This window comes from Emiliania huxleyi (genome assembly GCF_000372725.1).
Source record: "Emiliania huxleyi CCMP1516 unplaced genomic scaffold EMIHUscaffold_45, whole genome shotgun sequence".
In the NCBI taxonomy this organism is placed as follows: Eukaryota; Haptophyta; order Isochrysidales; family Noelaerhabdaceae; genus Emiliania; species Emiliania huxleyi.
This window is the reverse complement of record NW_005198611.1, coordinates 599,787-619,433: the sequence shown is the minus strand read 5'-3', so window position 1 is coordinate 619,433 and position 19,647 is coordinate 599,787. Positions and strand designations below refer to the sequence as shown.

Genomic DNA, 19,647 nt, shown 5'->3' with positions numbered 1-19,647 from the left:
TGGACGCCGCTCGCGCACCTTGAGACCCTCACCGCCGCCCGCGCCACCTCCCTGCTGCGCAGCGGCGCAAGCTTGCACGAGGGCGAGCCGACGCCGCTGCGGCGCGCCGCGGGCGGCGAGGGCGAGGCGGCGGCGCTGGTTCGGCGGGCGGCGGCGCCGTGGTCGCCGGCAAGCCACTCGCTCTTCCCCGCGGCGGCCCGCAAGCGGGCGGCGCTCCTCGTTCTCTCGCTCTACGAGATCCACGAGCAGCACCATCTCGATTCGGAAGGAAACACGAACGGCATCGCGGCGCTCGACTTTGGCCACTGCGTCTTGCGCTTCGCCATCACGCGCGAGTCGGAGTAGAGCCGTGAGGGAGCTGCGGTGATTTTGCTTTGCCCCTCGCGCTCGCCTCCGACCATGGCGCTGTGTGTCTTCTTGGGATGGGTCCTCCGAGGCCAAGTTCGAAGTTGCCCGCCAAAAGAAAGCCAATTCTTGACTTGGGCCCTGGGGGAGGCCTGCACAGCAAAACTGCCCGGGGGGGCGAGCATGGTAACGGGGCTCGTTACGGGCCCGTATACCGTTACCATGCTCGCAGTTTTGCTGTGCGCGGGTGGCCCCTTCTCTCGAGGTCTCGAGATACACTGAGCGGCCAAGAGGCCAAGGGGGATTGGGGTCCGGAACTCTGCACGGGACTGTGGTGTCTGTCTTTTCTTCTTCATCACGTTTTCAGCCCAGGCGCTTGCGACGGCTTGCTCGTCTAGAGCTACGCGCTGTCTACGATGCTCGCGAACTCCATGCTCGCCATGAAGCTGAGGGCCGCCCTGGCTGCCCAGGGACGACGAACGCAGGCTGCGGCGCAGTTACAGGCGCAGCCTCCTTCGGCGGTGCAGGCGCAGCCTCCTTCGGCGGTGCAGGCGCAGCCTCCTTCGGCGGTGCAGGCGCAGCTCCCGCCGTCCCCTCCGGCTGCGCACGCGCCGACTCTCGAGGCCGTCGGCGAGGACTCGATCCGCGTGACGTGGGCGGTGCCGCGAGGCGTCGCCAAGCCCCAGGCGCATGCCGAAATCAGCTTGCGCGTCGAGGGATCATCGCGCTGGCTGCGGGTCGACGCTGTGTCCGGAAAGCTGGACGAGCCGGACGCTCTGCCGCTGCCGCTCGAGACGACCTGCTGCGTGGTCAAGAGCATCGACCCGCAGGTCACGTACGTTGCGCGCGTCCGCCTCGGCAATCAGTCTGGCTGGGGTCCCGACTCGCCTTCCAGCAAGGGGCTGCAGCTGGCCGCGCTGACGCCGATCGCTCCCGCCGCACCGATTCTCGAGGCGGTCAATTCCACAAGCCTGCGCGTGCACTTTACGCTGCCGCCTGTTCGGCCGGGCACGCCGGCCTCGCCATCTTCGCCAATTTCCGCGATCGCCATCTTTGTCCAGCCCGATGGCGGTGCGTGGCAGTTGCTGGACGCCACGTCGTCAACTCTTACGGCCGGCACCGGCAACGCCTTCCTGCCAGCAGCGTCGCGTGCTCTCGCCAAGGGACTTTCCGAGGGCGTGACCTACAAGGCAAAGATCCGAGCGAAGAGCGTCTGCGGCTGGGGTGAGTTCTCCCCGATCAGCGAGCCGCTGCAGCTTCACTTCAAGCCGACCGCTCCCGCCGCGCCGGTTCTCGAGGAGGCGCTGGACGCGACGAGCATGCGCGTGCACTACACGCTGCCGCCTGTCCGGCCGGGCACTCCGGCACACAAATGGCTCGCCATCCATGTCCAGCCCGATGGCGGTGCGTGGCAGGTGCTCGACGCTTTATCCTCCACTCTGAGCGACACACCGCGAAAGGTCGTCCAGCTGCTCTCGGGAAGCCCATCGTATGCTGTTGTCAAGGGGCTGTCTGAGGGCGTGACCTACCGAGCCAGGGTCCACACGGAGAACATCCACGGCTGGAGCGCTTTCTCGCCGATCAGCGAGCCGCTGCAGCTGCCGGTGTCGGAGGTGGAGGTCACGGGCAGCAGGTCGCGCGAGGAGCGCGACGCCGAGCTCCGCAAGCGCGCGGTGGACGTCGACGCGGAGGTCGTGGAACTCGACGCCTCGCCCTGCCCCAAGCGGGCGAGGTAGGCTGCCTGCGATCCCGCCCTCGCGGCATTTGTTTGATTGTGGCATCGAGGAGTACTTGTCCGGAGCACTCAGCGCTGCCGGGTGATGCTCCTCTTGAAATGTACGTTCGGTACGTGGAGAGGGTGACGCGACACGAACATAGTTTCCTCCTGCTCTCTTACTTTCTGTGTGTCTGTGTCCCACGTGCATGAGAGTCCGTCCCGCGTCCGTGCACCGTGGAGCGTGGACCCCGTGCATGACCTCTCGTTTGTCGTTCTCCCAAGCCGATTTCTTTTTTGCTTTTGGCGGCGTTTAAAAAAGCATCTTACTCGCGGAAGTTCAGCGCCCAGAAGTTCAGCGCGTTTGAATGCCGTGGTACTCCTGTCGTAAGACGTGGAGACGCGAGGGTTGCCCCCCCTTGCCCCTTGCACCACCACCTCGTGTGTGTGGAGAAGTTTACCTTACCTTACCTTACCTTCAGCGCGTGTCATGGGTGGTTAGGCGCGCGACACGCACAGCGACACAGGCTCACCCGATAGTCAACGGCTCCCCCGGCCTCACCTCGAGCACCTCCGCGCCGACGCCTGCCTCCGCCAGCAGCCTTTCGAACTCGTTCCCCGCGCCGATCGGCGTGACGAGCGGCGCGGCGATGCCCGCGGCGTCGATCGCGCCGTTGGACATCGGCAGCACCAGCCGAGGCCGCAGCGTCTCGACGAGGCGGACTGCCGCCGCGGGCCCGTGCACGAGCTCGAAGCCGGGCAGCGCCTGGCCGCGGGTCGGCGTGATAACGGCGTCGACGGGCGCGAAGGCGCGCAGCTCGTCCTCGTCGAACTCGACGTGCGGCTCGAGGTAGAGGGACGGGGCGGCGCCCTCCTGCACGGGGCGGAGCACGTACCTGCGCCGAGGAGGGCAGCAGAGGGGGGAGGGAGGGGGCGGGGTGAGGACGTGAGTCGGAGAGCGTCTGCGGCATCGGCGGGGCCGCGTGATTGCGAGCGAGTCTCCATGCGCAACGGGGGCCGTGCGACAGCCTTGCTGTAGCGGTCGAGGGGTGTGGCCGCCTGGCATCTAGGCGCACGGCGCCCGTTCTCGCGCCGCTGCCACGGAGGCCCGACGAGCGCGCCGCTCGTTGCCGTCACGCGAAGGCCGCCACCTAGAGCGCAGTCCCCCGAACCTTCTCGGGACCTTCGCAGGCGAGCCCCCCCCCTCTCGCGCAGGCCGGCGCCGCCGCCGCCGCGGCGCGGCCGCACGACCGCCTCTGCGGCGTGAGTGGCGTCGGCAGGCAGCCGGACTGTGGGGAGCGAGGAGAGGCCGAGGTATGGCAGCTCTATCCGGCGGCTGGGCGAGGCGAGGCACTGCACGACGCCGCGGCCGAAGGCGCGCTCGACCGCAGGTAGCGCCGAGGGCGGTGCGAGGATCGGCAAGGTCGGGTCCAGCTCGGCCAGGCGGGCGAGAGTGCGCGCGTGGGCGTGGTCGTCGAGGCCTTGAGTGATGAGGAGGGCGTCGAGCGGCGGGAGCGAGCTGGTGGAGCCCGACTCGGGAAGCACACGCCTGCGAGGCGCCATCGACGCCGCGTGAGGTGCACCCGGCGGTGCCGAATAGCGGCGGGAGAAGGCGGGCGCTGCTTTGAAGCGGCGAAGAGCGCCGGGATGCCAAAGTCGAGGCGACCCTCGAGGATAGGGTCGACGAGGACCGTGACGCCAGCTGCGCTGATTAGCCAGCCGTTTATCTCCAGGTAGGTGAGCGTCGCGCCGCCGGAGGTTTCAGCCGGCGGCCAGTGCTGTGCAGCGGCCGAGGGCGCAGCGGCCGAGGCGAGGACGCTGGTTGTCCGCAGCCGACCTCTCCATGAGGCAGCTGCGAGCACTTTGATCAGAATGACGTTAATCTGCATATTCGGGGAGCGTGCCGCTGCCGCTGCCGGCCAGCGACCGGCCCAGTGTTCGCGTGTTCGGCTGGCCAGTGCTGTGCAGCGGCCGAGGGCGCAGCGGCCGAGGCGAGGACGCTGGTTGTCCGCAGCCGACCTCTCCATGGGCGGCTGCGAGCACTTTGATCAGGATTACGTTCATCTGCATATTCGGGGAGCGTGGCGCTGCCGCTGCCGGCCCCAGTGTTCAGTCCAACTTCGCGTGTTCGGCTGGAGCAGGCTGGCTGGAGGACGAGAATAACGGGTAGAATAAAGCGGCGAGGCCGGCGCTCGGCCCCTGTCACGTCGTGAGCGCGTCGTCGCGAGAGTAGCCAGTAGCCCTGCCGAGCCCGTTGCCTGCGATAAGAGACTATGGAGAGTTCACGTCATGACGGTTAAAACGGCTGTTAACCGTCATGACGTGGTCAATATGTCATGACAGCGGCTGCGAAACGACAGCAGCAACGACGGCAGCAACGACAGCTGGTGACAGCTGGTGACAGCTGGTGACAGCTGGTGACAGCCAGCTGCCAAGGAGGAGTGAAAGGCACCAGGAACAGTGACAGCCATAGTGACAGTGACAGTGAAGCCAGTGAATGCCAACGACAGGCGGTGACAATGTCAGCGCGGGGCCCCGCGAGTGACAGCGACAGCGACAGCGACAGCGACAGCGACAGCGACAGCGACAGCGAGGCAGCGCCACAGGCACAGCCGTGAGGCAGCCATAGCCCTCGTGAACGAACTTGAGCTTATTCCAGCCATAGTCATCGTCTACGATCCACATGCAGACTGCCGGTGACAGCATGCACCTTGAGAGGTTCAACCCGAGGTGTGTTGCTCAATGCTCTGCGCGTTTGCTTGTGATCGTGATTTCAAGGTCCCAATCCTCGCGGCTGAGGATTGACACCGTTCGCTCGCGTGAGATTTTTGAGCGGCAGATGAACCAGCGCTGGAGCCCATCACGGCACATGCTGGAGGAAGGAGGGCAAGGGTTTTGCAGATTCTCCGACTCACGCCCGCTACTGCTGAGCGTGCGTGGCTACTGTTGAGAGGGTTTCTCATGTGGCGTCGGGCGTGCGAGTGAGCGGTCTCGCGCGCATGCATCTATATCTTGAGTGTCCTGTCTCTCTCGCTAGTGGCACCACACACTGTCCTGCGGGGGTGCTCATGACAGCAGCAATGACAGCAGCAATGACAGCAGCAATGACAGCAGCAATGACAGCAGCAATGACAGCACAGCAGCAGCAACGACAGCGATGACAGCAGCAATGACAGCAGGAATGACAGCTGCGCAATTACAGCAGCAGTGACAGTTGGACCGTCGGGGATGGTTACGACAGCAGCAACGACAGCAGCAACGACAGCAGCAACGACAGCTGGTGACAGCTGGTGACAGCTGGTGACAGCTGGTGACAGCTGGTGACAGGTAGGTGTCACTGTCGCTGTCGTTTGCTGTATGACAGCTGGCAGCTGTCATGACAGCGGCTAACCGTCATGACAGCGGCTAACCGTCATGACGTGAACTCTCCATAGTCTCTAAGAGTCGCGTGCAGTACCTCGTGGAGTGCCCGAAGATGGCCGAGTCGGCCACTCGAGCGCCTTGAGCAGCAGGCCCGAAAAAAAAAAGAATTTGCTCCGTACCGACACTGGGCATGCACATGCACGGAAGGCGAGCAATCTCCTGTGCGTGCATGCTCGCGGGCGGCGCTTCGACGAGGCCAGCGCTCGTCACATTCGACTGCACCGGAACGCTCTTCGAGCCGGTCGCTCGCATCGGCGTCCTCTACAAGCGCGCCGCCGTTGCCGAGGCGTGGAAGGCGTCCCTCGCACGCGCTGTAGCCGCCGAGGCGCTGGACGAGGACGCGCTCTCCGCCGCCTTTCGCAGCGCGTTCGCTGAGGCTGACCGCGAGCGGCCCTGCTTCGGCGCTGGCGCCTGCTCCTCTGAGGACTGGTGGCATCCAGTGGTTGAGCGGACCTTTGCGGCGGCGGCTGCAGAGAGCGCCGGCTGCTCGGAAGACGCGCTGCGTCCGCTCCTGCCGGGCGCCTTCCGGACGCTCTACCACGAGACGTTTGTCTCGCGCGCCGGGTGGAGGCTCCGGCCACACGCCGCCGACACGCTCTCGGCCCTCAGCGCGTGGCGAGAGGCGCGGCCAGCCTCGGAGACGGATCTGAAGGTCGGCGTGGTGTCCAACTGGGACGACCGGCTCCCGCTCCTGCTCGAGCGGCGACTCTGATGCTCTGTGCCGCCGCCTCTCCCACCTCGCGCCTCCGCCGAACCTGCTCGGGACCTGTCCTGTCCGTAGGCTCGGCGTGAGGCGGCACGTCGACTTTGTGCTCACATCGCGCGAGGAGAGAGATGATCCGAGATGATCCGAGATGGTTCTGAGATGGACCGAGCTTGTCGACTTCGTGCTCACGCGAGGCGGGCGGACACACACACACACACACACACACACACACACACACACACACACACACACACACACACACACACACACACACACACACACACACACACACACACCACTCACGCACCCACGGGCAGGAGAGCCGTTGTTGTTTGATGATGCACCGCAGGCGGGCGTCGAGAAGCCGTCCGCCGAGCTCTTTGCGCGCGCGAGGGGCCTCGCAGGCGTGGCTGCCGACGCGCGCTGCTTGCATGTCGGCGACTCGTTTTCGCGCGATGTCGTCGGTGCCGCCGGCGCGTTGAATAGATGGGCTGTCGCGACACCCGCCTGTCTAGGAGCCACGCAGGCTCGGACGCCACCTCTCCCCGGACTCTCCCCAGGTGCGGGGTGGGAGGCGCTCTTTGTGTGCTCGGCCGAGCAGCGAGCCGCCGTCGGAGGCGAGGCGCTCGCCGCTGTCGAGCACGCCCACCTCGAGTCGCTGGCCAGGCTGCCCGCCCTCTTGTCGCTCGGCGAGCAGCCCGAGGCGAGGGGCGGCGCGCACCAGCCGTCCGCGCCCGTCCGCGCCGCGTCGTAATCTCTCTCGCCTCTCGGCCAGAGTCTCTAGTTCTATATCAGAGCGACTCCGCGTCTTGTGCGCGTGTCTCGTGTGGTATATGTACACACAATGAGTTTGCGAAAATGCCGCGGTCAGGACAGAGACAGCAGACACCACTCACCAGACACCTCACCGCTCACGCACGAACAAGGCTGTGGCGAGACGGAGAGTTAATCAAGGTGGAGAAAACCCCCGGCCCACGTGCGGCTCACAGCTCGACTCTCTGCCACCTGGCCAGGCCCACCTGCCGCGGCACGCCGTTCGTCAGCGCCACGTGCGAAGTGGTGAGCTCCGAGCCGTCTGCCGACAGCCGGTAGCGCTGCACGCTGCTCTGGCCGACCATGCTCGCACTGCTGGCGGCCGTGACCTGGGCCGGGAGAGAAGCGGTCTCGGGGGGAGGCGAGGCGGCGGCGCTGGGAGGCGGCGGCGGCGGCGGCGCTGGGGTGTGTCGCGCCTCGTGCTCCACACAAGGACCGCCGTGCGGGTACAGCGAGGCGTCCACGACGCCATGCATGTAATACTTGCCGCTGAAGCCCGCAAAGACCTTCTCGCCCGATCCCCTCTTGATGAGCTCAAGCTGGCAGCTCATGCGGCCGTTTGGCTCGTACACGAGCAGTCCGGCGGCGACATCATCCGCTGCTGCCGGCACGAGCCTGTAGACTCCTGCGATGCTGCTGCGGGTGGCGGGCTGCGCCGAAACGCTGCTGCTGCTGCTGCCGAGCTGTACGCCCAGCGCAAAGCCCGCGCCTGCTGCTGCTACTGCTGCCCGAGCAAATCGAGACATGGCGGCATGACAGCGCCGTGATTACGTAGGGTTCGGCTCCTGGCGGATAGAGGGTCTGCCGCTGGTGGCTTGGGTCCAATCCGAGCCTGACTGTTCATCATTTCCTACATACATACATACATTTGTGAACGCCCCAGAGGGCCCCGCATTGCTGGTAGGGGTCTTTTCCATGCGTGACCTAGTAGTGTCCCCAGCTATGGGCGTGTCCACGGTGGGTGGAGCCAGATGTGGTGTGGACGCGAGAATAGCTCCGCCGTTCATGGAGGCAACCGATGCGAGTCGACTGGTGTGTGTCGTCGTGGTTTCGTATCAAGAATACTCACTCACATTCTCGCCATGCTCGCCCCCCGCGCCACATTCTCCGCTCGCTCTCGAGCATCTCGCTACGGAGACACAGCCCAGTAAAGGAGGAGGACAGTTTTTTACTTATCACATGTTTTTCTTTTCAACCAGGAGCCGATGGACATATTGGAGCCGCATGCAGTGGTCGGAGTCGACAGTGGCGGTGGCGACAGCAGCGAGGTTTCAATCGGATGTGAGTTCATGTGAGGCTGAAAAGCGGGTGCGGCAGGGAGCATGCGGCAGCCAGGGCGCAAGCTTCGGAGGCAATGACGAAGGCTGAGGCCACAGTGGGTTGGATATCCAGTAGCCCGGGTAGGTGCAGCTGCTTACGTGGGAGTTGCTCTCTGTGCTCATCAAATTTGGTGAAGGACTGGCTGGAGCCAGAGGCAGAGGGACATCTCAAGGCGCGAGACTTCAAACACTCTCGACATGTTACACGCATCCCCGGCAGAGCGGGCCGGTAGTATGCGTTGCGCAATTGGCATGCCCCGCCAGCACGTTGTCACTACTAGAGGCGCAACACGACTGACATGTTGGACATGAAGACCGGGTCTTCACGCGGGACAGCCGCGCAAAGGGGGTTCCGCCAATTCTCCTCTTCTGCACACAGCGGCTCTGCAAACGCAACACCTCTCTCGCGCGACTCACTCCCGAGTGCTTCTAGCCTCTGGGGGCGAAGGTACATCCCAGCCGCAAGCGCATCTCGCGCTGTCAGATGGGTTGCAGCCCAAGCGCGCGGCGTCGCATGTGTTTCCCGTCCGAATCTCTCTCCTGTCCGCCCCGCGAGCTCTACGCTCGCTTACCTCTCCTCGGCCCTCGAGGCCGCACATGAAGTCGTGGTCGCTGGCCGGTCTCCTGCGCCATGGAAACCCGCCAAGCGCCTTAATATACAGTCGCCGAGCCGCACGCCGCACACGCGCGCGGCCTCCAAGTAGCACACGTCGATGATTCAGCGCGATGGGCGCAGTTCAGGAGCCCTCTTCGAACTTGTCGCACGCGCGCCTCATGGCGGCGTGGAGCGGTCCTTGTTCGCCGCTCGGCGATCGACCGACGCGTCGTCGGCATCGGTCGCGCTGGCCTCGAGGAGCCGGACGCACTCGAGGTGGTTGCTCTGGCACGCAACGAACAGCGGCATGGCGCCGTGCACCGCCGCACCCGCCGCACCCGCTTCCTCAGCGGCGATCTTGTCGGCCGACGTATCCACCACGAGTGAGACGGCCGCGGCGCGAGCGATGTCGACGGGGCTGTCGCAGCGAGAGAGGGCGCGCACGAGGGGGTCCGTGGGGAGGTCGAGGAGGCGGGCGGGCGGCGGCGTGCTCGGCGAAGGCGCTGCTGCTGCGGCGGCGTCGAGGCGGCACGAGCGGCGCGGCGCCGCCTGCTCGGAGGGCTGCGCCTGCTCGATCGCGTCTTGCGCCCGCGCGAGCACGGCGAGGCGTTCGCCTGCGAGACGCTCGGCGGCGAAGCGCTCCAACCCCTCCCCGGCCGGATCTGGGCCAAGGGTGTCGGCCAAGTGCTTGACTCGGTCTGTGTCGACCCCAGCCTGCTTGCCGGCGGTGAGGGCGAGGCCATGACTATCTCCAGCCGACACACAGACGACGCGCCGCCCAGCCAACGCCTCGACCTTCTTCGGCAGCGGCTGGTACTGTTGGTTGCCGTGGCCCACCTGGCCCCCGCCTCCAGCGCCCCAGCTCCAGACGGCGCCCTTGTTAGCCTCGTCGAGAGGTGGCGGCTCGTCGGCCTGGGCGGCCTCCCGTTCCTCCTCCTCCGCCATCGACTCTTGCTCCTCCTCTTCCTCCACCTCCTCCTCCTCTTCCTCCTCCTCTTCTTCCTCCTCCTCCGCCTCTTCCTCTTCCTCCTCCTCTTCCTCCACCTCCGTCTCCTCCCCCAGCCCCGCCTCCTCCTTCACCTCCGCCCCCTGGGCCTTCTCCACCTCCTTCGCCGCCGCCGCCGCCGCCGCCACCTCCTCCTCCTGCTGCTGCTCGTCAGTGCGCAACGCCATCACTGACGTCGGCGACCCGGGAGGCAAGCCACCGGCCGGCGTCGGGCGCGGAAGCGCGCGAGCGATGTGCGACTTGAAGGCGTCGACGACTCGAGAGTGGCCCGCCTGCTTGGCCAGCTGAGGCGCCGTGAGCCCGTTCGCGTCTCGCAGCGCGAAGGTCGCGCCGGCGGCGAGCAGCGTGTCGACGACGTCCGCGTGGCCTTGCTGAGCGGCCAGCATCAGCGAGGTGCGGCCATCGCCGTCGGCGAGGTCGATCTGCGCGCGGGCCTTGAGCAGCGCATCGGCCGTCTCGGACGACGCGGCGAGCATCAGCGCGCTCCTGCCCCTCTTGTCCTTGAGGTCGACGGCGGCGCCGCGCCCCAGCAGCGCCTCGACAAGGTGCGCGTGGCCAGAGCTGCCGGCGAGCATCAGCAGCGACATTCCGTCCTCGCCGCGCGGCGCATCCACAGGCCAGTGCGACGAGTCCAAGTACATGTCGACGATGGCGCCGTCGCCCGCGTGCACCGCCTGGAAGAGGAGGCTCTTGTCGCGCTTTGCGTGGACGAGGAGCTCGACGATCTCGGACTCCAGCTTCATCGTCGCCTTCACCTTGGCGCGCTTCCGCCGCTGCTCGGCCTCAGACAGCACTCTTCCGAGGTCATCGCCGCTCGCCGCACCGTACTCGATGAGCTCGCGCACGATCGCGACGCGCTGCTGGGGCTGGATGCGGACCACGCGGCCGTCGATCTTGGGCATAGGCTCAACTGTGAGAGCCATCCTCAGCGCGCTGTTGCCGTTGCTAGCCCTCCGGTCGGCCGCCGCGCCGCGGCGCAGCAGCGTGCGCACCACCTCAAGGTTGCCGTTGAGAGACGCGAGCATGAGAAGCGTGAGGCCGGTCTTGCGCTTGCGCGAGCCCGGCCGGACAACCACAAGCGAGTAGTTGACGTCGCCGCCGGCGTTGAGGTACGCCTCGACCACTTCTGGGTCGGCTTCGGCGTCGGTGACTCCTCTGGCTGAGTAGAAGCAGAGGTAGCCCGCCTCGAGGAATGCCTGGAGCACATCGCAGTGGTAGAGCTTACGCTCCTCCGCCACGTGTCCGGCTAGGTGCGCCGCCTCGTCGATGTACTTGCGACTCGGCCCCGCTGCGAGAAGCACGCGGACCACGTCCGCGTGCCTGCCCACCACAGCGCGGCACAAAGCGCTGGACTCCACCGCTCCCCGGCTCAGCAGCAGCGATGCCACCTCGGCGTTGCCGTTCTCGCACGCGAGCGCCAGTAGCGTGATTGTGTCCTCCGCGACCGGCACCGAGAAGTTGACGTCCAGGCCGGCATCGAGGTACCTGTTCACGGTCGAGATGGAATGAGACGCTGCTCACGCCGTAGCCTCGCTCGCGGAGGGAGAGGCCACATTTCGACCACAGTGGGGGGAGCGCCCGCTTGCGTGAACTCCATAGCAGAGCGGTAGAGGACGAACCCCTTCTCTCGGCAGAAGCCCGCCTCACGGAAGGCGAGGAGCACATCGGACGCTTTTGGCTCGGATGGTGAAATCGGGCCCTCGTGGATCTTGCCGTCAGTCATGCGCTCGACGTTGATTAAGGCCGCGTCAACGAAGTCGTAATCCACATCCCATTTCGGGTCCAGAAGCAGGCGTACGAGAGCCGGGCGACGGAGTATCACAGCTGCATTCAGCGACTCGAAGTCGACGATCCCGCCGCGCTGCAGAAGGAGCTCCGCCATGGCGGGCTGGTTGTAAAAGCACGCGTGGAACAGCAGCGTCCACCCGTCCGTCTCCTGCGGCGCGCTCACGTCAAGGCCGGCATCGAGGAACCCCTCGACGGCGTCGACGTCTCCATCACGGACCATCTCTCGCAGCGCCTCCTCGCTCTGCTTGACGAGCCCGGGAGGCGCGCGGGTGAAGCAACGCTCCGCCATGGCGAGCGGCCGCGGTCTAGGCGGCGGCCGCGGCGGCGACGAGGCGGCCACCTTGGTGAGCTTGGTCGTGACGGGCCGCCCGGCCGCCGCGAGCCGAGCCTCCTCCTTGGCCTCCGCCAGCTGAGCCTTCTCCTTTGACGCATTCTGAAGGAACAGGGGGAAGGGGAGTGAGCGTTTGCTAGAGAAGCGCCTGGCTGGTGGGCCTCGATGGTGGGCCTCGAAGCGCTGCCGCTGCTTCTCCTCCTCCACGCAGAGGTAGCCCGCCTCGAGGAATGCCTGGAGCACATCGCAGTGGTAGAGCTTACGCTCCTCCGCCACGTGTCCGGCTAGGTGCGCCGCCTCATCGATGTACTTGCGACTCGGCCCCGCTGCGAGAAGCACGCGGACCACGTCCGCGTGCCTGCCCACCACAGCGAGGGACAAAGCGCTGGTCGGGTCGCGAGAGGGCAGCGGGTCGATCGCCGCTCCCCGGCTCAGCAGCATAGATGCCACCTCGGCGTTACCTTCTGCGGAAGCCTGCGTCAGCAGCGTCATGCCCTCGGGGTCGCTTCCGAAACACAGGAGCGACATGTTGACGTCAAGGCCGGCGTCAAGGAGCGCCTCGACCAGAGAAGGGTCGACTCCTGCTCGCGTTAACGCCAGGCCAGCGCTGACGGACACGAACCCCTTCTCTCGGCAGAAGCCCGCCTCACGGAAGGCGAGCATCACGTCGTATGCGGCTGCGGCTGTCTGTGAAACATCGTCTGTCTCCACGGTGCCTGCCGCGATCCCTTCGGCGAAGCTCAGGGCCGTATCGACGACCTCGAGATCCACACCCGAGTTCAGAAGCAGGCGTACGAGGGTCAGGTGGCGTTGCGCCGTAGCAATCTTCAGCGCCTCGACGTCGACGAAACCGCCGAGCTGCAGAACGAGCTTCGCCACGGCGGGCTGGTTGTAAAAGCACGCGAGGCGCAGCAGCGTCTGCCCGTCATGGCCGGTATCGAGGAACCCCTCGACGGCGTCGACGTCTCCATCACGGACCGCAATCACCACCTCTTCCAGCTCCTCCTCGAACACCTCGATCTGCTTGACGAGCCCGGGAGGCGCGCGGGTGAAGCAACGCTCCGCCATGGCGAGCGGCCGCGGTCTAGGCGGCGGCGGCGGCCGCGGCGGCGAGGCGGCCACCTTGGTGAGCTTGGTCGTGACGGGCCGCCCGGCCGCCGCGAGCCGAGCCTCCTCCTTGGCCTCCGCCAGCTGAGCCTTCTCCTTTGACGCATCCTGAAGGAACAGGGGGAAGGGGAGTGAGCGTTTGCTGGAAAAGCGCCTGGCCGCTCGAGCTGCTCTGGTGGGCCTCGATGCGCTGCCGCAGCTTCTCCTCCTCCACCTCGCGGATCCGATCCTGCAGCAGCGCATCCTCCTCCAACTCGCGCCGCTGCTTCTCGCGCGCATTCTTCTTCTTGCGCCGCCGCTTGTCGGCGAGCTTGCACCCGGGCGCAGTCTCGGTGGTGGCTTCGTCCGCCTCTGCTGCCGCCGCCGCCGCCGCCGCCGTCACCTTTGCCGCCTTTCCCGGTGTGGCCTCGGCGACAGCCTTCTCTCGGGGAGGCTTTGCCGCCGCCTACAGTAACGTGAGACGAGATTGGGTGTTGCCCGGCGCCAAGGGCCCGACAGGTGCAGTGGCGACTGCCACCTCTTTGGGCGGCTTCTCGAGGCGCCCGGGCGGCACCGCCGAGCCGCCCGGCAGCGCGAGTCCGTCCTTGATGGTCTGCAGCGAGGCAGTCATCGTGTGCGGCTGGACCTTGGCCATGCCAGGCCGCCCGGCCGCCAGCCGAGCCTTCTCCTTCTTCTCCTCCTTCTGCTTCTTCTTCTTCGCCACCGCCTCCTTGGAGAGGACCACGCGGAGAGTGAGGGATCGGGCGGGGGGGGCGCGGGGGTGGGGGGGGGGTGGCCGGGGGTCTCGCCTCGTGAGCCGCCTCGCGGACGGCGCGGGCGCGGGCGGCGGCCTCCTCCTCTCGCTTCTCCTTCTCCTCGATCCTCCGCCTCTCCTTCGCCTCCTTCTTTGCAGCACGCGCCGCCTTGAGCCTCGCCGCCTCCGCCTGCTCCTCCGCCGCCTTCTCCGCCTCGATCCGAACCTTCTCCGCGCGAGCCGCTTGCGCCGCCGCCTTCTCGAGGCGAATCTTCTCCGCCGCTGCCTCTGCCGCCTCAGCCTCCTCAGCCACCCTCGCCGCCTCTGCCGCGGCGGCCTCGGCCGCCGCTACCCTCGCCGCCTCTGCCGCGGCGGCCTCGGCCGCAGCCTGCTCCGCCTACAGCGGCCCGACACCACACGGTGAGACGAGAGTGGCGACGCGTCTTCACCTTTTTGACTCGTAGACGTGCCTTGGCCGCAGCCTCCTCCGCAGCCAACCGCTCCGCCTCCTCCGCCGCCGCCTTCTCCGCCTCGATCCGAGCCGTCTCAGCGGCGCGAGCAGCTTCGGCCGCGGCCTCCTCCTCGAGAGCCTTCTTTGCCGCCAGCGCCTCTTTGGCCGTCTCCAAGCGAGTACGCCACGGGCCGCCGCCGCCACGGCCCGCCGCCACCTCCGCCGCCAGCGCCGCGTGGTTGACCGCCTCCGCCTCCTCCGCAGCCGCCGCCACCTCCGCCCTCGGCACCTCCGCGGCATGCTCCTCGAGAGCCTTCTTTGCCGCCGCCGCCTCTGCTGCTTCCTGCTCGAGGCGAACCTGCTCCGCCGCCGCCGCCGCCGCCGCCGCCGCCGCCACCTCCGCCGCCGCCGCCGCCTACAGTGGCGAAGCCAGAGGGTGAGAAGAGAGTGGGCCGATGTCCGCATCGCAGGGGGTGTGTGGGCCGCGTCCTCCGACGGCGGGGTCGGCTCGCCGCCGGGAGCGCCACGCGCGCGGTAGAGGAGCATGTACGCGGAGGAGTGGCGGTCACGCGTGCGAAGGGAATCTCCGCCCTCGCCGCCGAACGCCTTCCTCTTGAGGCCCGACTCCTTGATCTCCTTAACGCATGCGTCGTTGTACTCGTGCCACTCGCCGCTCCCGTCGCCGCCGTTAGCTGAGCCCGCGGCGTCGAGGTCCTTGATGAGCGCGTAGAAGTGCCCGTGCTGCGGGGAGCCGGAGTGGACGAGCACCGCGTACAGCTCGTATGGCAACGGCCCGCCGGCCTCTGGCGGGCCGATTGGCAGCGAGTCGGGGGCCCATGCGGCGGGCGGCCGCACGAAATCCGCCATGTCCATCTCCGTCTTGAAGGCGACCTCGTCGTTGACCTTGACCTCACGGGATGGGGTTGACCTGAAGGACAGCGGGTGAAGATGAGGATAGCGGCGAGGGCGACTACGGCTAGCGATTGTGTGTGTGTGTGTGTGTGTGCGTGCGTGCGTGCGTGCGTGTGTGTGTGCGCGTGCGTGTGCGTGCGTGCGGCGGTGAGGGGAGCTGGCGGCAGCTGGTCGCACCGGAAGCGGAGCAAGTGTATCGCGAGCACGCGCGGTAGCTTGTTCCAGGAGAGGCAGCGCTCGGCGTCCACCTTGCACCCGCAGCGCTCGCACTCGTACTGTTCCTTGCCGCACATGCGCTCCGTCGCGCACAGCGTCTCGAGGGCGCCGCGCACGCTGCCAGCCTCGACCGGACACTTGATGTCATAGAACTCCTCGTCGGTGGCGGTGACGTTGCCACACCGGGCGCACCGCACGTGTGCACGCTGCGTACCGCCAAAAACCTCGCGCAGCAGATCCTCCTATCTCGGGTGATGATCCCGCGTAATCTTGGGTGATCTCATCTCAGGGGTCGCGGAAGATGAGCAGATCCGCCTGCGGCGTGCTGCGGGGGGGGGGAGGGGGGGGGGGTTAGCCGAGATTGGGCGAGGCTCTGCTTCGTTATGTGTGTCGCAAGGGAGGGCACCTCTTGAGCTCAGCCTCGAGCTTGTCCAGCAGCACCTGGACGGGACATGGGACGGTTCGTGGCGAGTGTCGTACGGGCCGCCGCGCCAATCTCTTGTGGACTCTCGGCCCGCATTGTTTCGGCGCATCTCGGCGCATCTCGGCGCATCTCGTGCCTGCCAAAACTCTTGCACGTCCTCGTACCCAAAGGCATTGCCGCCGACCACCGCGGTGGTGAGCGCGCGGGAGAGACCCTCGGCTCCGACGGCCTGCGACGCCGATGACAGGGAGGAGAAGAGGGAGGAGAGCGCAGCGCACACTGGCCTCGCGGTGTCAGGCGTGGAGCAGAGGGCGATGAGCCCCCCACGCAGCTCCGGCGTCTTGTTGAGGCACTGGCACAGCGAGTTCAGGTAGCAGGTGGTACCCTGGTTTTGCAGGCCGATGTAGGGCACAGCCTTGAGCGACTGCACCCCGTCGCCAGCGATGCGCTCAAGCTCGACAACCGCCGCTTCAACGTTCGACTTGTCGGAGAGGGACGCGACGGCGCGCAGCACGCCCCCCTCGTCGTACCCCATCTCGATTAGCGCGCGGACCGTCGCATCCCCGGCGGGAGCGGGTGAGGGCTCGGCGACGCCCTTGCAGCGGGGCCTCCCCTGCCGCATGAAGCCGCCGCTGTCGTCCATGCTGCCTTCGGACTGATACGAGCCGGCGACGGTATAGTTGAGGGGAAAGTGCGACCACTTTGACTTGCCCATCGGATCAGGGCGCACGGCGAGGCCTGCGCGGGAGGGGAAGGGGCTCATAGACGCAGGGGCAACTTCGAGGCGGCGGGCTCGGTGATGGCACCGAGGATGGGCGGTGGCGAGGGCGCTCTGGTGTGATGGGCGAGGGACAGAGCCGCCGGGTAATGTGTGTATGGTGGGAGCAGCGTGCGGGCCGCGCCTCTGCGGCGACGGCTCGCGGCTCTGTGCTTCGGCAGGCGGGGGTCGAAGGTTACGCGTCCTGACACGAAAAGCTAGCGTGTTAATGTGCGGTGGCGCGGCAGTGATGCGGGGGCAGGCGACAGGGGGAGGCGGCGGCGGCCGTCGAGGCGGACGGCGGCGGCGGCAGAGGCGGCGGCAGAGGCGGCGGCGGCGACGGCGAGGCAGACGGCGGCGGCGGCGACGGCGAGGCGGAGTGATATTATTAGGCGTGCCTTCGCGAGGGAGCAGGGGCTTGGGTCCAGATGGGTTCAGCGCGCGCAGACGCCGACAGAACCGCGGAGGATCCCTTGGAGCGGCGAGTATAATGATAGACGCTCCCTGACGGAAACTACGACAGCGCGTCTGCGAGCCGTGTTGGCGGCCGCGAGGGGGGGCGCCCTTGTGTGGGTATGCACTAGATTATTCGCTGCAAGAGCACCTCTCAGCAAGCGCCGCCTCGGTCCCCCTTTCACTCCGCTGTGAAGAGCACATGCTGGCTTGCGCCGCGCTGCGGTACAAGGTGGGCTTGGTCTACCATGGCAATGCCGCTGAGACTGGTGAGTACCTGTACGACCCGAACTACACGCCGACGCGGGACATCGAACAAGGTCCATACGCTGCGCGCAATGTTCAAACCGACCTCTGTCGAGCCTGAGCTCGGGCAGGGGCTGTAAGGTAGTGAAAGACCTTCCCTGGGTCTGTCTCTCACACCCTCACTGTCGTCGTATGCGAGGTTCTTGTTTTCTTGTCACCCTATCTGTGAACACCGAGGGGCCTCGGTCTGCGGAGCTGCTCGGTGTACGAACTCTGTTCACACCGAGCAGCTGGGAGTGGCTGCGGCTATAGCAGACAGGCGCCGCCCCGTGATGCACGAGCGAGGGAAGAAATCGCCGCTCGCAGAGCGTCTCAAGTTTTGGGTTCCAAAAGGGAGGGTTGTGGGCGGACGCAAGAATTAAAGCTCCTCGAGAAACGAGAGATACTAGTCTTAGTGCGCTCCATAAACCCCGCGCTCCCGCCGGAGCACGTTTGAGCGTGCAGCGTGCGGTCTGGTCTAAGGTAAGGTAAGGTAAACGTCTCCACACACACAAAGTGGAAAGTGGTGGGGCAAGGGGGGGCGACCCTCGCATCTCCCACGCCCGGACACGGGCAGCTCACTACAATCTACATCTCCACTGAGTGTGTCTCTGAGAGCGCCGCAAACGTAGCCGAGCAGAGCGCGGCAGCTATATAAGGAATCAATCAAAAACAGTAACCGGACGTCGCACACACGCAAAGGATGCTCACAACCACGCGATCTGACGAGGTCCGACGCCGCGGTCAAGAGTGCACACGCACGATGACACAAAACGGGCGGCGCGTCGAGGCGGCCGAGCGGTCCCTCGCTCGCAGAGGGCGCGCCCGCGTCGGTGCCTGCTGACGGCCGCGAGAAGAGTGCACGATGCACAGCCAGGCGAGCGGACATGAGGACCGGCCACCGGAGACCGCGCTCTCTCGACACCCTCCGGCTCAGGAGAGGGGGGGGCAAGGGGGGCGAGGAGAGGTCAGGAGCCAAAGGTGGCCGGCAGCCTCGCCCTAGCTAGCTGTCGGCCGCGCGCTCGTAGAAGAGGACGTAGGCCTGCCGCTGCATCACGTCCGAGGCCTTGACCTTGCGCACGCGGTTGTCGTCGCAGTGGTACCACTCCGACGTGCCCCCGCCCGCCGACGGCACGTGCACGTCGCACGTGTAGTGGCCGCCGCCGAGCGTGTGGCCGTGGTGCGCGACGACGGCGACCAGCGTGTACGCGGGCGCCGCCTTTGGGCGCGCGCCCGCGCAGCCGTCTGCGAGGTGCGATCGCTGCACCCGGAGGGTCTGCTCGAAGGACAGGTGCCGCAGCACCTTGTGCGAGCCGTGCTGGTCGTAGGTGAACCGCTTGAGGTGGAGGACGAGGACCGACGGCAGCGCCTGCAGCAGCGGCTGCTTCGAGGCCGAGGCGGACTTGCCGCGGATCTTGAAGTCCTCGAGCGACTGCTTGTCGAAGAAGGCGTCGAGCGCGTCGTCGAGCGAGCGGATCGCGGCGCGGTCGATGTCGAGGTTGAGGCAGGTGAAGGGCTCGATCGTGTTGGACGGCTTGGCGACCTTGCCATCCTCGTCCTCCCGGGCCTCGACGCGGTTGCAGACCATGCCCGAGAAGATGGCGCGCACCTAGCCGAGATGCGCCGAGATGCGCCCGAGATGCGCCGGGATGCGCCCGAGATGCGCCGAGACGCGGGGCGGAGAAGGATATGGCGGCGCACCGGCGACGACGCGACCGCCATCGTGCGCGTGGTCGACACCTTGGAGCCCTTGCCCACGCTGAGCCACTCGCCGCCGCCGTCCGAGTCGCCGCCGCCGCCCGCGCCCTCCTCCTCCTCCGCCGCGCCGCCGTTCTGCCGCGCCTCGTGCGGGCGGCCGCCTCCGCTTGCGCCGCCGTTGTCGCGGCCGGCGCGCGGCGAGTCGTGCTGCTGCTTGGGCTGCGGCGGAGGGGCCTTCCTCGCGGCGTCGAGGAGCTCCTCGTGCAGCTGGTCCAGCGCAAACGACAGCCACTCCTCCGCGTCCTCCTGCGACGCGGGGCCCGCGGCCCACGCGCCGCCGCCGCTCGGGGGCGAGACCGTGTCGGCTGCGAGGATGGCGGCGCCGCCCGCCGCGCCGCCGCGCCGCCGGGTGCCCGTGCTGAAAAGCCGAACCGGCCCCTCAAAGTAGTTGCCAGCTGAAGTGCTGCACCTTGCTCGGGGTGGGCCCCGGCAAGCCCCCTTTGCACATGCTGCGAAAAAACTTTCAAACCAAAAGCCCCACCCCCCCTGCCTGGAAAAGGAAAGGGGGGGC

The 19,647-nt window shown here is 67.0% G+C and overlaps 5 protein-coding genes across 5 annotated transcripts; 2 read left to right on the top strand and 3 right to left on the bottom strand.

Moving 5' to 3' along the window:
• Positions 1-761: 761 nt before the first annotated feature.
• EMIHUDRAFT_210792 (hypothetical protein) lies at positions 762-2,081 on the top strand (the record flags this gene model as incomplete). Its single annotated transcript, XM_005768764.1, has 1 exon — positions 762-2,081. One exon carries the CDS (start codon positions 762-764, stop codon positions 2,079-2,081), a length of 1,320 nt encoding a protein of 439 aa, XP_005768821.1.
• A 507-nt stretch (positions 2,082-2,588) lies between these two features.
• EMIHUDRAFT_66097 (hypothetical protein) lies at positions 2,589-3,948 on the bottom strand (the record flags this gene model as incomplete). The annotated part of the gene is made up of 5 exons (XM_005768763.1): positions 2,589-2,930; positions 3,072-3,088; positions 3,136-3,242; positions 3,414-3,592; positions 3,643-3,948. The coding sequence occupies 5 exons, from the start codon at positions 3,946-3,948 to the stop codon at positions 2,589-2,591; spliced, it is 951 nt and encodes a 316-aa protein (XP_005768820.1).
• Positions 3,949-5,651: 1,703 nt separating this feature from the next.
• EMIHUDRAFT_210788 (hypothetical protein) lies at positions 5,652-6,942 on the top strand (the record flags this gene model as incomplete). Its single annotated transcript, XM_005768762.1, has 3 exons — positions 5,652-6,143; positions 6,538-6,652; positions 6,749-6,942. 3 exons carry the CDS (start codon positions 5,652-5,654, stop codon positions 6,940-6,942), a joined length of 801 nt encoding a protein of 266 aa, XP_005768819.1.
• An 8,663-nt stretch (positions 6,943-15,605) lies between these two features.
• On the bottom strand, positions 15,606-16,845 carry EMIHUDRAFT_436583 (hypothetical protein). Its single transcript, XM_005768761.1, has 4 exons — positions 16,786-16,845; positions 16,020-16,621; positions 15,866-15,900; positions 15,606-15,784 (listed from the first exon to the last, which is right to left on the bottom strand). Exons 2-4 carry the CDS (start codon positions 16,596-16,598, stop codon positions 15,745-15,747), a joined length of 654 nt encoding a protein of 217 aa, XP_005768818.1. The 5' UTR covers positions 16,599-16,621; positions 16,786-16,845; the 3' UTR covers positions 15,606-15,744.
• A 1,536-nt stretch (positions 16,846-18,381) lies between these two features.
• EMIHUDRAFT_66193 (hypothetical protein) lies at positions 18,382-19,163 on the bottom strand (the record flags this gene model as incomplete). Its single annotated transcript, XM_005768760.1, has 2 exons — positions 18,382-18,987; positions 19,080-19,163. Coding segments are annotated over 2 exons (690 nt in total), but the record flags the coding sequence as incomplete, so codon positions are not given.
• Positions 19,164-19,647: the final 484 nt, after the last annotated feature.